We start from the raw sequence: 18,197 nt of genomic DNA, 5'->3' as shown, positions 1-18,197 counted from the left end.
CAACCGTACTCCTCCCCGGCCTCCCTTCTAATGCTGGTGTGCTGCCAGGCATGTTCCGTTTCACCCACAGCCAAAAGGCAGCTTCAGTAGGATCTCATTAATTCACACTAATGATGGGGAATTTGGCAAATTAGTGAACTGACTTGATCCTGCTATTATTAATAGCTCTGCCATTGACTTCAGGCAGAAGCAGATTGAGTCCCTGAATTGATAGCTCTCCTCTGACACCAAAAAGAATTTGTTTTATGAAGTAGACTGATTTTTTGTTTGGATGATTAGAGTTTAGTGCTGGTGCATACTACAGTAAAAAACAATGAACTCCAATTAATGTGATGGTACACAACAGCTTTTCAGCTATTAAATCTTTGTGGAGAGGAAATGAAAGCAAAAAGATGAGGTTTTCTTCCCAGTCAGGAAAACGCAGCAACTTAAACACTGAGATTCACTCTATGCCTGTTTGGCCATTAAAAGCTTTAGCTCAGCGAGGATTTAGCTGATGGGACTCTGCCAGAGATTTCCATGTGACCTGGGTGAATTCGGTGCTTTTTTTTTTTTTTTTTTTGTACCTAAGCTGCTGAGCTGCCTTCTACAAAAAAGGAGATAATCTTTCCTTTCTACTGTGTTTATCTATGTCACTTGAGTGATGATATCATAAAATCTAGTCTGTAAGAACTCTGTGCTATAATGATGTTCTAGCAATGACAAAGAAAAATCAATGATCTAGTCATCTAGACTTCTTACAGACTAGTCATTTCTGTCATCTCTTCTCAGTTAGTAGAGGCTATGTCAAACTTCCAATCCAACCACAAAACACAATCATGTGAGTCCAGGGAATGACAGATGTTACATGTACCAGTACTTAGCAGCCCCCTGTGATACGGCAAAGGAGCAGACCCAGCACCATTAGCTGAAGGTCTGTAGTAGCAAAAATGATTGTTGCCTTTTTCAAGATGAATGTATTTTAATTTACAAAGAGCAAAGCAAATATATATGCAGGCCTATTCTCTTAAAAGCATGAAAGAAGATGACTGGATTCCCCCTTTGGTGCTTTCCTTCCTAGAGGCAATGCATAATCAACTTTTGGTCTTCTCAACAGTTTAAGCTAATAAGCCAGACCATGAACCGGAGCAGCCGAAGCACAGACACATGTTGCCTTCTGCCAACTTTTGGGAGTGGGGCGAGGCAGACAGCTGGAGGCGGTAACGTCTTAAATCACTTCCATTGTGCACAGCCTGGGTGCTATCAAGGGAGAAGTGAGAATAGGGTGAGACTAAGACTACAATGGAAATAAAGCCTATGTTTCTACCTCTGTCCATTAATGGACTTCTTTATTTCATGAGCAGGAGCAAGTGAGTGGGGACCGGACCATGAATCCACCTTGCTGGTATTCTAGCCGCACATGTTGGAAAGGAACTGCATGGCCCATAACACAGGTTATGGATAAATAAACACCCCTGAGCTTAGAGGAACACAAGCCTTGATTCCTCCTGACTTTATTCCAAGAGTATTTGGTCCAAGTAGCAAGGATGCAGGGACTTACATTTGTCCCTCTAGAGAAGCTAAAGGTAACTTCCAGCTCACAGAAGTAAATCACTAAAGACAGTGGGTTGGTATTTCTAAGCCAACTTTTTTTTTTTTTTTTTCCCGTCTATGGCAACATCATCACATGGTGCTTACCAGTAGCTGCTCTTCTTTATGTTCTTGTTGTTCTGGAAAGAAAAAATACTTGCTGGGAAATCGCCTTGAAGACAGTTTCTTATCTCTCACATCGTACATAATCTTGCAGTGAAAGATGGTAGTACATAAAACTGGCATATCACAGATATCAGACACGCAGTTCCCTGTTTAAGATCAAGACTAGAGGAAGCACTGGTCCTTATTTCACCAAATGTGAACATGTGTGAAGTCCAAGTCAGAATCCACCAACACTGATTCTAACGTGTAAGATTTCTGTTCACTTATCTTGCAGGACAGAAATTTGATATTGAACAAATATACTACTCCAGATATTTTGGGAGATTTTTGTGTTCTAAATTCATTGGTGATTCCACTTCATGCTGTGCAATTTGATCCTCAGCCTTTGCTGCTCCTTCACAAACCAGTTCCCACTCCAGTTTTCAGTCCTAGTGGGGCCAATATTTAATCTCCCCGTAGCTGGCGCCATGCAGCATTTCCGTCTATCTCTTCCCATGCATTGTATACAGCAGATTTTTGTAACATTCCATTTTCATTCCTTTTCCTTCCCTTCCCCCCTCACCCCAAACAGCAAAAAGTCTTAAAAGAGGGGAAATGGTCAGATCTGGAAAAAAAAAAAGGAAATCTGCCAGAAGGGATTAGCTGGAGTATGCGTAGGCAGCTGTGTGCTCTGGAAGGAATCTGGTCATATTTGTTTTCCCTTGTTCTATTTTTCCTAAAATTTCCTTTAGTTTATCCCAAGTTTGGCTGTGTATGATGCTAAAGTTAGATACCATTTAATGAGACTTTTGATTTCCTATGGACAGTGAAATACTTACTAGCTTGACTGACTTCCTTAGGCTCCAGAGTTAACACTCCAATGACATAGAGTAAAATAACTCTCTCTCCCCAGGGAACTGTAGGACCTGGCTTTTCTACAGGCTCAGGAAGTCTTTTATGATTATAGTATTTGCATTATATTAATTTTCAGAACTGTCAATGCTAGGAGCATTTTCAATAGCGACAAAAGTGTATGTACTTTTATTTTTATAAATGACAGCTTAGATTCTGAGACAACTGTGAGCTGGCAACCTGGCTAGCTGAGCTGTTCCAAACTGGCCCAGTTTGACTTGGCATCAGCAAGGAGGAAATGTCTCATTCTGCACTTGGCTTGCCAGGGAAGGTCTCATTGCTTTTGTAGCAGTGTAGAAGGAATGACTGGCTGCTGCCCTTTGCTGCCGAGTTATGAATCGTGCTCTCTCTGGGCTAGGAAGTAAAGTCTCTCCCGTGAATGGGTCTATTTGCCTGTCTACAGTACCACCCACCCTCTTACTGGCACCACCACCCCAAACCTGGAAGTGTGGCTGCACATACCAACTTCAAAAGCAAGCACCACGTAGCATCTAGCTGAGTATGAATTGTATCAAACATGAATTAATGGCACTGTTTTTCAGGCTGGATTGAGAGTGCAAGAAACAAAGATGCCTTCTTCCAGGCAAAGATATCAGCTCAAATTTCACAGTCTAAATGAAACTACTTAGTTGTCCCCTGATCTATTTTACTGCTTTAAAAAGGTTGTCAAGAACCTGCTTTGAGGCTCATCTAAGTAGCTGAGAGCTACTTTCTCCCTTCCTTGCTGCTTGCCAGATTTTAGATCCATCTGTTAAAAACACGATGTGGACTGGGACTCTGATTATAGGAAAAAAACAGAGAAAACCATGAGGGCAAAGCCCCTGTTGTACGCACTCATGGACCACTCATCTGCCAGGCTCCTGGGCCACGGCCAAGCCTCGGGCTTCCTCCAAGGAAGCCTGGGGAGGTGTTTGTACACTTTACTGCCTTAGATAATGCTCTTAACCACATCTTGGGAACTGTCCCAGAAGACTCTGTTGGTGCCTAGATCTGCCCTTTGATGTTCTCCAAGTCAAAGGGCAGTTTGGTCCAGAAAGTGGCCAAGAAAGATGAATGCAACCAATAAGTATTTCCTCAAGCAGCAAAACACACGAAGCCTACTTCTTGGTAATTGTGCCTCATAGCTGCCATCTCTAGTGTCTGAGGCAGAAGCTGCTGGGATATTTATAATGTTGCACTCTCTCTCATTTAGCTCCTCTAGTGTTTCTTAAGAGCTAAGCTCTGGTTACAGCCTTAGTAGGGATTTAACAGGATCTCTCTCTGCTATCCAGCAGTCTATTTTGGCGAAAATCACAGCAACCTGATTATTTCTGAGACCTCTGCCCCCTTGTCAATTTTGATTGGAGTTGGCCCAGGAGTTCAAAAGGCTGTAACAGTTTGATCATATAATCCTGGCTTCCTTAGGAAACCAAGCTAAGGCACAAACAAACAGAAGTCCTTACAAAATATTCCTTTGACAATTGATTTATTTATTTTTTTTAATCAACACCTTGACTGCTATGAAGATTTTTACCTTCACTTCCCACAAAGATTGTTTTACAGAACCATCACCAAAAGCATCAGAAATGGCACCAGAGTGGCACGGCTACAGGTGGGCTTACATTAGGGTCTGACTAATGTGCATCCCAGTGGGAGCCATGGGAAACCAGCATGGGACCCAAGCATTCAGACAGCATCCCCTCCACACCTAAAGCAAAAAATGACCACTTACAGAGTGATTAGCATACAAGTTTAATTAGAGTAAAGCTCAGAGTTGAGATATTTGGTGGATGAGAGGTTTGAGGGGAGAGGAACTCCCCAGATGGACAATTCCCCTCTGATGTGTCCACTCAGCTGAAATCACCCCCCCATCTCCAAATCTGGCAGCCTGGCATCAGGGATAAGAAACAACACTTATTGCCAGCTGTTTTCCAGCCCAGATTGGTGGGGTTATTTGTCCCAAACAGTGCAGGGAACTCTCTGAATCACTGAGGTTCCCCAGTTCAAGTGCTGGGAGTGGAATAGAGCAAAACTCTCTGCAAATCACACTCTTTGCTACATCCAGCTCAGCACAGCCTGACTGCAGAGCAGGAGTGCCTCGTTCGGACTCCTCCAGGCTGTGGCCCGCTTCCACATCTCTCTGCTCTCTTCCCCCTTGTTGCTCTTTCCATAAGCACTGACAGTAGATCTGCTGAAGGGGCAATTTTTACAACCTAATCCTAATAAAAGACAGTGGCTGCCAATGCAGAAACTCTGGACTCCAGGAGCATGACTGGATGGTCTGAAGTAATATTTTTTACAAACCCTTTTTGCATCTACCACTTTCAACATAGTCCTCTAAAAATGGAATGGCAAATATGCCAAAAGCAATTACTTATGCATGTTCAGCATTATTTGATCATGGTCAATTACTACCATGCTCCAAACTAGAGTATTGAAAAACAAATCTTCCCCCCCCCTTTTTTTTTTTTTTTTTTAAGTCATCAGGAATAACATTTTCACGTTGTTGAGTGATGATACCTCACAATGCTACCCAGCCTGCTTAAACAGAAAACATGCTTGTGGGGGGCTCGGAGTCCGTGGGCTGCAGGGAAAGGCACAGAAGCAGAGGGAGCTGCCTTGTCTGCCGAGTGGGATGTGCTGAGGCCTCAGCACCGCACAGGGCTCCGCATTTTACCGGGCTATAAATAAGCTAATAAATGATCGGGAATAGCCTCTCGGAAGGCAATACCCGCATCTCTCCTTTCCTCAGGCAAAGGGAACAAGATCTCTCTCTCTCTCTTTTTTTTTTTTTTTTTTTTTAAACACAGCTTTTCCCTCTGCAAGAGGTGTACGTTTAATTATAAAAGAGCCTTTTTCGGTTGTAATCTGTTTCCAGTTCAATTCCTTTGCTGGATAAATCCCTTAAATGTGTTGTCATTCCTTATTTATTGATTGCAGGTATTTGGGGTTTAATTGAGCAAGTCGGTCGTGGCCCAGGGCAGGAGTGGCGCTACATGAGCAATTAAATCTGATTAGCCCGAGCCCTTTAAGCCCCAGCTGGGTGATTGATAACCGAGACCAACATTCTTCAATTGACTCGCTACATCAAAAAGGAGAAAGGCTTAGAGGAGAAACGCATGGGTCCAACATAAAAAATAGCAAAGGAGCCGAGCAGATTAGATTTGCAAAGGAGCTGAGCTAGCGGCGAAGGGAGCAGGGAGAACAGACCTGGTCAGCCCATAAAATAAATCCATAAGTGTCTCCTCCTTTAAAACTCAGCCAAGGGATTTTTTTTCCTTAAAAAAAAGAGAAAAAAAAATGCTGAAGTGACCCGGCCTGTGGCGAAAATGGGCAAAGGCGGCGGAGCTCGGATTTTAACACCCCTCAGCCTTCGGAGCAGAGCTCCATCCATAAAGCTGTCGTCTGTTTGTTAGTGTGTTTGTCTGCTCCGTCATTACGCTTTTTGCCCGGTAGTTTAAGAAAATAAACTAGCAGGGAGAACAGGAGTGAGTAACCCCCATTTATCACGCTGATGGATGTCCCGTGTCTCCCGCCGGGGGGGCAGTGGCCGGCCGGGGGCGGAGGAGAGGAGAGGAGGAGAGGAGCGGGGTGCCCCAGCCGCAGCATCCTCCTGCTCCTTTACTCAGGGGTGACCGGGTGGTACCCACCGGGAGCTCCGGGGCAGGGGCACGGCGGGGATTTGGGGTACGGGGATGCCCCGGGATCCGAGTCACAGCCCTGAGAGCACCGCAGCTCTGCAGAGCCGACACAAACCCGCTTCGCCGTGAAGGGCTAATGAATTAGCCCAATTAAGCTCTCGGCAGCAGCGATGGAGAAGCACCCCGCAACAAACGCATCCGTCGAGCCGCGTGGTTTTCTTTTTGGCATCGGCAAAAAGGGGAGGGCGTGAGGGGGGGGCTGACGGGGAACCCGTGGAGCCTCCGCGGTGCCAGCCCTCGGGGGTCCGCGTTACTCGCGGAGCCTCTGCGGCACCGCCCGCCTCGTCCTCAGTTACGGCGAAGGGGAAGGCCGGCAGAAATCAAAGCGGGACGAAAGGGTGAAAATCCGGGGGGGAGCAGCGCAGACCCCTCGGGGCTGAGCCCCGGGCTCGGGCGGGCGCCGCAACCTCGACGGGGCGCAGGGTGCGGGGTGCGACACCCGCCGGGGCACCGCGGGGCCGGGAAGGCTCCGAGGGCGCTCCCCTCCCGCTGCCGACTTTTCCCTCGGATCAAAACAGCTTGAAAGCAGCAGAAATCACTGGGGAGGGGAGGAGGACGTCAGCAGGAGCTGGACTTCTAAAAACCGTTCCGCCCCATAGGCTTTAATATTAAAAACCCCCTAGGAGTCTCAGACACTGTATTAATTAGTGCAACCACCCATGAAAAGTTGGGTTTGGAACAGCATTCTTTGCCCTGTGTGAAACAGCAACCCTAATAAACAATTGTTAACTTGGCCTATTGCCTCTGGTAAATTACACAGCATTAAAAAATAATGCTTTTCATATTAGGCAGTAATTAAAGGTTGGGACAGCTTTAAAACAAGAGGGGGAGGGGGGGGAATCAAAGAAAATATAAAAATGTTCTTTCAAGAGTTATGGGAGGCTAATAAAGTATGTCTGTTATAGTGCACCACTTTGCCCCCAGCTACAGCCAAACTGGAGCCACTGCAATTGCCTCTCAATAAGATAATGATATTCCTTTCTCTGCTATTAAAAGGCTCCCAGTGCAAACTTAAAATGATTTATTTAATTTAAGAAATTATGAGGTGTAACTTCAAAGCGTAAGCCGTTAGTAATGGAAAACACCAGGTTGTTTAAAATTATAATAATAATTGTTTGGAATACAGTGACATCAAAGTGCTTTCATCACCAAATAAAATATAGCACAGACCCCCAAATCCAGTGGAGTTTATTGAGTAGACATTTTTTGGTGTGTTTTTATTATTTCCTTATCAAGAGACATTATTTTAGCAGCTCCTTTTCTCAGCTTTGATGTTTTGACAGTCTTAAATTAATTTTATTGCATTTTTTTGGCTCGGAGATGGGAGATTATTCTGACTGCTTATTTTTCATTATGACTTTTTTGTTTTCAAGAACCGGTTTGTTATTTAACACAGCACCTTGATAAGCGCAGTTGAAATGAATTGGCCATTACAGGTCATTAAAAAGCAAAGAATTCTGTTTTCAAGCAATCCATTACACGTCTGGGAAAATATTCCTACTTAAAACAAACTTTGAGTCGAACGCTGGCATAATCAGTTTAATAAAACGGGTAGCGCATACTTTTAAGGAACGTGTTTTTTTTTTTTTTTTTTTCTTTACGAGATTCTTGCTTATTCAAAACACAGCCATCTAAGAAATACATATACACAACATTTTGCCAAAACGACCTGCCTTTACAGTAAGACTATCACAGAATGTTTTTAATTTCCTTCAACAGTGTTATAAAACATTAATCGTACATACATTGCTGAGAGTTTTCCTTCCCAAGCAAAGCAGAATTATTCCAATCCCCTTTTAAAAAAATTGGTAGCATTTTAAAATATACTGCAGTTGCAGCTTTATAGACCGGTATTTCCACTAAAACAGCAGGGACAGAATTGCTCTGGTGTTAAAAGACTGAAATATAATGGATGGAAAGATTTTTATTCCTTTCGTGCAACTAGTAGCACCCGCCAAATGCCTTATGGATTACGGTGGGAAACACACATCGAGGGACTAAGGAACTCAAAATCAAACCAAAACAACAACAAAAAAAATGGACAACAAAAAAAAAGACCCCAAAGCCGCTCTTCTTTCACAGTGGCGTCCGACACCGAAAAGGCGTGTGAGCCGTGCGGCAGTTCGTTCCTGGGCTTCCCAGTGCGGGGATGAACGATGCAGTTGCCCTCAGACCGTTAATGCAATTCACTGGAAAAAATGTCCTCCCTGCTCTGGCAGGGAAAAATCGGAATAACCTCTCTGTTTTTATTTTGCTAGAGGGACTTCTTAGGCAAATAATGTGGGCACTGCTTAAAGTAGATTAACTTCCAGAAATGACCCCCAGAAAAGGCTTTTTTTTTTTCTTTTTCTTTTTCTTTTTTCTTTTTTCAAAATCCTCTTAATGGTTATTGATCGTAGGCACGAGAGAAGTACAGCAACCCTGAATAGTTTTTTGTTTTGTTCTGTGATTTTTTTTTGTCTCGTTTAACGACTTCTACATCCTTTTTATAATTTTCTAATAAGCAGATATATGCAAATCTGCGGCGAAACTAAACTGGGCATGAATAGTAGGGGGAAATACGCTCAAGAGAAAGCAAAATGATGACCTTCTGCCTGAAGAGCCCCGGGGTCGTTACGCCTCGGACCCACCGGAGGGGCTCCGCGGGTCCCCGCCTGCTTGCGCGGGAGCTGCGTGGTCTCCTTGGGGTCTCCTGCTGGAGCCCCGGAGCGGGCCGGGGGGCACCGGGGCTTTGTGGGGCTCGTGGGTCGCCCTTTGGCTTCCTCTCCTCCTCCTCCTCCTGTGCGTGTACAGCACTCCCGCCCCCCCCCCCCACCCCCCGAAATCCTGCAACACCCCGGGCGTGCGCGAATCTGGCGATCCCTGGCAGTGCCCACGGTATTTGTGTGCCGGGACACCTGGAGTCTATAGGGAAATAGTTGGCCAGTATAGAGATGCACGTGTGCACACACACACACGCGTGTCCCCGTATGCTGCGTGGGTGCGTGTAAATCCCCGGCGCAGGCTGCCTGCGACGCGGAGACCGCCCGGGGGCTCGGGGCTGGCTGCCGGGGGAAGGATGCCGCCGCCGGGCTTCGCTTCCCCCCGAGCTCTGCCCGGCCCGGAGGTCAGCTACGTCCCCGTCCCCGGGGTCTCCATCCCCATCCCGGGTGCCGCGGCGATGGAGCAGGTGGCCGGTCCTGCCCCGCTGCCGGGAGCCGGTGCCCAGTCGGGAGCCGGCTCCTTCCGGGCGCTGCGGCCCCGGGAGCCGGGCCGAAGAGCCGGAGGCCTCCTGGTGAAGCCTGTGCCTCCCCACCGAACCCGGTACCGGCTGCCCCTGGCCTCGCAGCGAGGCTCCCGGCGGTGCTGAAGCCTTGCGCCCTCCGGCACGCCGGCTCGCAGACGCGCCGTAGCCACCGAGCGTTCCTCCTTCCCCATAAAACGCAGGAATTCCGGGCTTTGACAAGGCAATGTGACAACATGAAATGCAGGCTCCAAGCGCCCGTGGCTTTAGGTAATGAACGCTTGGCCGTAGCGAGTCAGAGAGCCCATTCCTAACTGTTTATGTCAACAAATCCATACCTCGTGAATTAAGGTCCCGGGAGACCTGCGCTGCGCCCGGCTGGCCTGAGCTACCGTTCAGCAGGTCGGGATTTTAGGGATCGGGATAATTTATCGAGTTGTTTTTAATGTTTATTATTTATTGCTCTAATTATTTTTCACTTTCTATTGGAAATTTAAAATATATAGATGTACCTGGAACAGATGCCAACTCCTTTCAGTCTCACTCAACTTCTAATCATCGCATCTGCTTTGTGTCAGAAAATACTTTGGGAACAATTTAACTTTGCATTAAAATAACTAATTAAAGCCACACCTCCACAGCCTCTTGCGAAAGTAGAGGAGGAATTTCAGTAAGTGCATCGCGTTTAATGGTAGCATTCTGATTTCCCTGCCTTGCTGTAATTTATTCAGTTACAGATCTGCCTGCGGGGCAGCTCCCATTAGGCCGATGATGAAGTCTCATGAGTAAAGCTTGACACCTCCCTCGTAATAAAATATAATACTCAATTAACTCGGCCTTTCTGAAGGATTTAATTGGAACAAGTTAATAATGGGCGCAGGGTGAATTGTCATGCCATCCGCAAGCTCGGGGAAGGTGTCACGGATCCGTCCTGCCTTTCCCATACCAAAGGTTGTAACCGAGTTTTGGAAGCTTTTCCTTCAACACCCTTGTGTTCTGCAATAAATCTGTATCCATTTAAGGATCTATCATAACACACACAAAGCTCCTGCGCTCAGAGTTTCCAGCGAAAAGATTTAGCTGTAATCCCTGACACAGCTGATTTATACTGAAGGTTAAAAAATACCGCTGGTTTATTTATAACCGGCCCGGCCCAGCTTAGAAAGCACTCGGCACAATTGGAGAAGGAAGGAGAGGGGCGAAGGGGGCTTCGCGCTGCCCCGGAGTTAAGGGGATAACGCTTCAGAAAGGGAGAGCCCGAGAAAGGAGCGGTTGTCTCCCGTTTTTTATCCGGCAGTAAATGCTAATTTGAAAAGTCTGCGTGGAGATTGGATTCCCCCAGCTTTGTTCCCTACAGTCGCGAAGCGGGAAGGTTAACAGGGAGCTGGCCGAGTGGGGCTGGCCGGGAAGGATCCGCGTTGCCCGGAGCCCCTCCAGGCAGCTCTGCTCGGGAGTTGTTCTATCCCCCCACACCCCCCCGGCCCTTTCCTCCTCGTACAGCCGAGGCCCGATCCTGCAGGGTGCTGAGACCCCTTCCCCCGGAGCCCAAGGACCAGCGTGGGGCAGAGGAAAGCTTTCCTCCGTGCATCGGAGTGAGGCTGAATTAAATCGCCCAGCTGCTCCAGTGGAGGTAAATGCACCTCCCGGCCCAGCTCGGAGCCCAGAGGTTGCTCCTAAACCCCTAAAAGACTCCTACAGAAAAATGCAAGGTGCCGTGCTGGGCCAGCAGGAATGGGATTTGGAGACCCACGGTTCTCTGTCCCTGACCTCCCAGGCACCCCCTTCATCCCCGCACACCCGAGGGCCCCCCACCAGAGAGGGCTAGGAATATGGTTAGGCACCTGTTCTCCAGGCAGCACAGGAGAGTCCCTTTAGGGAGGCTGCCCCAGAAGATAGGGAATAGGGTGACAGCAGGTGGGAGTCCTGAAATGCCACTGTGATGGAGTATTGCAGGGTCCCTGCCCAGCCCTCACTGCACTAAAGGACACCCAGAAGTGTCTGGGGCTGAAAGCAGCAACCCGCTAGAGACGGCTTTGAGGTCAGGGGAAAGGCGAGTCGAGGGGAGAGGCCTGAGCAAAAGAGAAGAGCTCACGAGCTAAGAAAAGCAGTGGAAACATCACCAGAATATGATGCTGTAAAGAACAGAGGCGCCTAAAAGGGGTTGTTAAAAACAAGGAAACCTCATAAAAGGTTTGGCTTTCGACTTTGAATTGTTGACTTGCAATTCACCTTCATGTGCTGCAAATTTGGCTTTAATTCAGATTCAGAAGGGGAAATAATCATAAAGGCAACCAAAACATTCCTTTGAACTTGACCCAGCACTGCAAAACACACACGGAGAGAAGTTACCTTTTAAAGAACTCCAAACACTCACAGACCCACACGTGATTAAACATGTTTTTTTTTTCTTTTTTTCTTTTTTTAATTTAATTCGAAATAAGAGATAAGAAATAATAAATCTTCAATAAAATATATAAAATTGTACAAGGCATCCCTTTCAAAGGGACTTTCCTATAATGGAAGATTGGGGGTGAGGGGAAGGGAGATAGGAAGTTCATCTATAGTGAGTCCCGGGCGGTGACAGTGCCTGGGTCAAAACAAACTATAACCAGCAAAACCTCGTGGCTTTTTTTCATTTTACTGCCCTTTTCTTTTTGCTTTCTTCTCAACATGCTAAGAAAATAAATGCAGGACAATCTCTGCCTTCAGTGCTCCATAGACTTTGGAGGAATTTTCTCACAAAGTTCAGCAAGAGTAATACACATAATACAATAGTTACAAGGAGAAGCCCGGGGAAGACACTGCCAGCACTTGGGGAGCTCCCACAGGGACAGAGGTTATGCAGTCTCTTGGCACCCCACCATCCTACAAGTAATGCTGTTGGATTTTGATACCTGGATCTCTCCTTAGAAGCATGAGTCACTAACATTAGCATCCTTTGCAAAGGGAAGAGAGGAAGACATGGGGGATTCTTCTGTTTAATATAGACTGTTGTAATTACTAACAAAAAATACCAAACGTCTCCACAGAAGAGTTTGACAGCCCTTGCTCACCACCACTGTGGAAACAACCCACGTCTTCTTTCCCCAGAAACTGCCTTCCTCCCTTTTCAATTGTTTTCAAAAACCATTGCAGAGCCACGGTTACCTGGCTGTAGACAAAGTTTTCTAAGCACACCAGTAGGAAGAGATAAAGACTAGAATGCCTAATAACTTTCCCTTGCACTCTACCTCCCCTCACAGTGCTTTACAAACAATAAATTTTAATTTATACAGATAAAGGCATTACAAGAGCCAAATGTGGATAAAGCTGATACTTTAATTTCTGCATTTAAGGGCCCCTCATCTTGTTGCAAAGGTTCGTCGATGTTTGGGATGAAAAACAAAACAAAAAAAACCTTTCCCTACCCCTAGAAATGCAGGAACTTGCTGGCTCTGAACTTCACTCAGACTCTACCGGGGCTAATTTCTATTTACATGGTGTCTGTATCTAAGGGCTCTGCTTTCTTTAAAAAACAAACAACAACAAAGAAAACAAAAACCCTCCCGAACACCTTAATTATACCTTTTTATTTCCCTCCCCCTGCCCCCATAGTAAATGATGACACTTGAGAGTGTGGGTTTAGGGCATGTACCCCTTTTACTTTAAACACATGTTGGGCCCCATCATGTAAGGTGTTGGGAAATTCTGCCTCCATAAAACATTTTTTTCACCCATTCCTTTTTATTCTATTTTTACATGCACTGTATAAAAACCCTACATTTGCTCAAATGTTTTTTCTTTTTTTTGTTTGTTTTTACATTTTTTTTCTTTGAGGATCAGACTCTGAGTGCTCAGAGCACTCTCAGAAGACACCCAACCTGTAGCATACAGGATGCCTTGCTTTGCTAACGCGAACTCCTGTACACTCGGGATGGCATTTAGAAGCCTGCAGTAAGAATGGCCAGTACTGGTTGGGGTACTGCCTTCTCAGGTTTGGACAAGATCCACCAGGAAGTCTGTCTTGCTGTCGCTTTGTCTTTCTGATCTTCTTAGGATAAGTGGTACATGCTATATCCAACAGGAGTAGCATAGAGTCCAACGGGCGGGATAGGAAGCACAGGTCTGTGAAAAGGGTAGGATGTTCCATACAGTGAGGCGGCCTGGATGGGAGAGTTGATGGGGAAAGGGAGGCTGAACCCCGACGGCAACATGGGCTTCGCTGCCATTTTGAGCTTCTCTAGCTCAGCCTCCTGCAGTCTCTTGGCCTTGGCCCTCCGATTCTGGAACCAGATTTTGACTTGGGTCTCTGTAAGGTTGAGGGAGCTGGAGAACTCGGCTCTCTCGGCAATGGACAGATACTGCTTCTGGCGGAACTTGCGCTCCAGAGCCAGCAGCTGGGAAGTGGTGAACGGGGTTCGGGGCTTCCTGTTCGTCTTGTGCTTCCTCAGGGTGCAGGCAGTGGGGCTCAGGTGTCCTGCAAGGAAGGAAAAGGCTGGTTACCACAAAGGCAGGGAGACCTGGGTGCTTTGGAGAGACATGCTGCACTTGAGAGACCCCAGGGGGATACATGGGGTGTCCCATCAGGTGATACCCTCAGAACAGGCCATTTTTACAAACGGCACTGCAAATCTCTTACTAGACAAACTTAAGTTTATGGGATTTCAGCAGATGTCCTGGGAACTGAAAGTTAGGCTCTGTGATTTTAAGGGAATAGCTTGTAGGCAAATAGGATTCAGAGATACCCAGCATATCACTTTAGCAGTCACAGCATGGGGAACTAAAGCACACAAAATAGCTGTCTTGGTAGCTGCAGAACTGGAGGAATAACCCCAATACAGCACAAGACAAACATGCAGGCAGAAGCAGAATATTCACAAAAGCACTGTGCTGCGAGAGACAAGCCCATTCCAGGATTCCTCCACCAAGAGTAACAAGTCAACCCTGTGAGAGTTTATCCCAGCAGTTGAAGAACAGGATCTGATAATTTTTATGTTTGGGATAATTGGGTGTTATTCTTGCTATTTCTTCTACCATTGAAATCAAGAGCAGCTTTCCACTCTACTTAATAAGTTTTGTTTGTTTTTCCTCGAGCAGTAATTTCTGTTTTCAGCAAGTATCATACTTTTCATCCAATACTTAGTTCTTATGACATCTGCCATATTTATGCCACATAGCTGCAGCATCTGTACCCAATACAAATAAAGAAATCTGCTACCTTTCGTGCTTTTCTTATAACGCTAACCAGGTTAGGCACTTGTTCCAGAGATGGCACATGGCTGAGTTGTCTTTAAATTAATTTTACATTTCTATAATAAATTAAAAGAATGATTTAAAAGCATTCTGCTGTTTTGAAAAACTTTGCAATTTGGCTATGTTTGGGATCACTCCCGGGACATACAAGGCTCCCAAGCCTGATACAGAAATTGTCACCCAGTCTCTCATAAGTAGCTCCTAAATTTTGTACATGTCTGGTTCACACACTTCTCAGTATTTTCAGAACCGTTTTAACTTTCACTTATTTATGTGTTTATTTTTAAATAAACTGGTCCGCGAAGCTGATTAAATGAGTATCTTGCAATTAAAAAAAGTCTCACGAAGAAAGCGTTCAAAAATTCAGAAAAGGGAGGGAGAAAACAGCTCCATCAGAAAAATCAAAGTTTTTCTTCTTACTATTCTAGATACTGAAGGCGAAAAAAAATAAATCCCTCTCAGAAAACAACTTGTCAAATGCCGTCTAACGATCACACGAGAGCATTTTAATAACTGAACTGCTAACTGTGACATTTGGTGCACTCCTAAAACTTGACGCAAACTACACTAAATTCACTACCGATTACGCCGCTATTCCACTCTCTTTTTAAAACGAAAAAGATTTATTTTCCGGATTTCTAAAGACCCAGCTATAAGCCAGCTGCTTCCAGAAGGGATGGGGTTTAAAAGGGCGACGGTCGCTCCGGGATCGCTCCCCATCCCAGCGCCTTCCCCGGGTTTCAGGTTAGCCCGACTCATCCCGACTTTTGCTATGCGCGGGAGAAACTTCAAAAAAGTGCTTTTAAGTTAAATCTCAGACAAATAGTGCCCTCGGAATAAACCCAAACGTCCACCAGCTTTTTCCCCCAGCTATCCCCTAAATGACAGCCAGCCTCTGACAAGAAGCAGGGACGGTCGCCTGAGCAGAGCCTGTAGTTCTGTTTACCCCGTGCCAGTCCTAAAGCAGTTGCTGCAATTATTTGTTCCGCTGTTTTTTATTTTGATTTTTTTCCCCCTTGTTTATTGTCTGTTTTCTGTCCACCGGCTGACAAAAATCATCACTTCCTTAGTTCATCCCACCTGTAATATTAATAATCATAGATCGAGGAGCTCGTCCTAACATCAAAGCCCTCCACGGACAGAAGGGCGTCCTGCGGGAGCACTGCTCATTACCCCGCACTGTCACCGCGGCTCTGATGGGGTCGAGAGCCGGAGAGGAGGGAAATGAGAAAGATGATCGAGGCCGAAGGACCTTCCCGAGCTAAGGCTCCTATCACTGATCATTTTTCGCCCCATATCCCCCTGAAATCACGGGACCCGAACTCCCTAGATACTGAAGTCCTTTACAAGGCTATTTTCCAGATCTCGACAATTACTGATTTTAATACAGTAACAGTGGAATTTCGGGGGAAAAAAAAGTATCCAGAGAAGATTAGGCCTTGTCTTGTAAAAGAGGGGGTCTGGGTAGGAACACAAGCTTCTTTTCCTGAGTACGCGAGGGTACATTAAAGTCGCAAAGAGGAGCTACTCCGCAATGACACGGGCGGCCTGTTTTCCTCCCGATCCCTCTCACGGGCTTTCTTCCAGCACGTTAGAAATCTAATTAATTCGGGGTAATCGCAAAGGAAAAGAAGGGACTCAAACCAAAAACGAATTAACTGTCTCGAAACGAGATGAGTTATAATAGCACTAAACTTTCTTCTTGTAATATTAGTTTATAGGAGCAAATTCTGCAAGAGCGTCCTGATAACCAGTTCGCATCTACAAAGCCATTAACTTGCATAAAGCAGAGAATTTAGTTTTCATCAGGCAAGCCAGGGATGCATAGATTAGTGGAGATCGATCTGCTAATACAGGTGCCTCTCCATCAAGGCTCTTGGCGATGGGAAGGCAGAGTCAAGCACTGCCGGGCTACGCTTTTCACCTTTTCTTGGAGGTAGTTTTTGGGCTCTTAATTTCTTTCTTTTCTTTTCTTTTTTCTTTCTTTCTTTTTTTTATTATTTTTTTTTAATACAATTGAAATTTTAAAACAAAAACGGGAAGTGGGAGATCTTGCCAAAAGCGAAATGCAACTCAACACAGACAAAGCAGCGCGGGTCAAACCCCGAAGGGGTTTATAAAGTGACCTGTCACCTCCGAATTTGTGTCCCCACGGCGGTGGGAATGGGTCGGGAGACATGGCGGGGGGTAAAGAGGGCAGGCCCAGCCCGAGAAACTTTGACAGGCTGCTTGCAGCGAGGATGAGAGAGGCAGGACAGATCCACCGGGCCAGGACAGACCGCAGTGGGAGACAGCGCACGGAAGGCGCGCAAGATGCAAAGGAAGGAATTCCTGGGAGTTAAGAGCAAGAAGGAGATTGCTTTGAACATTTCGTATAAGCGAGAAGGACATGGAGAAATTCCAGTTCTCACTGCAAGGGGATGACAGAAAAGTACAAAGTGGCAGCCGGGGAGCCGAAGGTGGGGAAAGGGAGATCCTGATGTTTGTACAGTTTTTTAAAAAAAGTATTTTATATTTACATATATACAATCATATATAGATGCGTAAATATATAACTTTGGAATGTACATAAACACCCAAGTAACATGAATATAAAGTGTAAACACAGGCAGAAAGCAACATCTACAGAAATATAGCGTCTAGATGGATATAGCCAACGTGCTGCCGCGCAGCTCGGTGCCTGGGGAGCCGCACGGCTCGGGGCCGCGGCTCGGAGCCCGGTGCCCGGTTCCCGGTGCCCGCCTCCCCTCGCTCCCCATCAGCGGGGGCGCCGCGCAGCCCTGCGCTGCCCTCCGCCTCTTCCCCAGCCACTCACTTGGCGGAGGCGAATATCTGCCGGCCTCTTGGATCCAGGACGTGCCGTCCTCCGAGTTCTCCGATTTAACCGAGGCGGTGTCGAAGGTTTTTGTAAGAGCCCCGGGGGGGCTGTGCGCTTCCCGGGAGCCGTGGCCCGGCAGCAGCAGGTTCCTGGAGGTGCCCACGGCCGCCCCGTCGGCGCTGCCCCCCGCCGCGGCCAGCGGCAGCTCTTTGGGGGGTTTCTTGTCGGACATGAGGGCTTCCACGCTGAACGGCAAGCTGGACACCTTGACTTTGTGGTGCTCCTCGGAGCCGGCCGCCGGGCCCTCCTCGTCGGAGGAGAAAACCTCCTTCGCCTTGGAAGGAGAAGCCATCGCGGGTGACGAGGGAGGCTGGAGCGGGGCCGCCCGGGGAGCTGCGCTGCGCCTCTGCCCGGCCCTGCGCGGGGACTGCGCGAGTGAGGCGCTGCGGAGCCGCCCCCCTTTTTTCCCCCCTCTGGGGGCTCCCCGGCTCTTTCCTCCTTTGGGAAGTGGAGTAAACGCCCCGCGGGCCAATCAGAGGCCGAGCTGGGCCCTGACGTCGCGGGGTGACTCATGCCATTGGCTCGGGGGAGGGAGGGTGGGGAGAAACTTTATTATTTATTTTTATCTTTTTTTTTTTTTTTTTTTTTTTTTTCGTTC

At 46.8% G+C, this 18,197-nt stretch overlaps 1 protein-coding gene across 1 annotated transcript; it reads right to left on the bottom strand.

The window, feature by feature from the left end:
* Positions 1-11,987: 11,987 nt before the first annotated feature.
* On the bottom strand, positions 11,988-17,974 carry MSX2 (msh homeobox 2). The gene is made up of 2 exons (XM_082771438.1): positions 17,537-17,974; positions 11,988-13,945 (listed from the first exon to the last, which is right to left on the bottom strand). The coding sequence occupies exons 1-2, from the start codon at positions 17,889-17,891 to the stop codon at positions 13,521-13,523; spliced, it is 780 nt and encodes a 259-aa protein (XP_082627564.1). The 5' UTR covers positions 17,892-17,974; the 3' UTR covers positions 11,988-13,520.
* Between the last annotated feature and the right edge of the window lie 223 nt (positions 17,975-18,197).

Source organism: Aythya marila, assembly GCF_965140915.1.
Source record: "Aythya marila genome assembly, chromosome: 14".
Lineage (NCBI taxonomy): Eukaryota > Metazoa > Chordata > Aves > Anseriformes > Anatidae > Aythya > Aythya marila.
The sequence above is the reverse complement of the archived record's forward strand: the minus strand, read 5'-3'. Positions and strand labels throughout refer to the sequence as shown.

Bases quoted from the DNA above. Each gene is read 5' to 3' on its own strand.
- MSX2 (XM_082771438.1), bottom strand. From the start codon at position 17,891: ATGGCTTCTCCTTCCAAGGCGAAGGAGGTTTTCTCCTCCGACGAGGAG. The intron at 13,946-17,536 runs GTGAGTGGCTGG...CCTTCCTTGCAG, and splicing joins CAGATATTCGCCTCCGCCAA to GACACCTGAGCCCCACTGCC.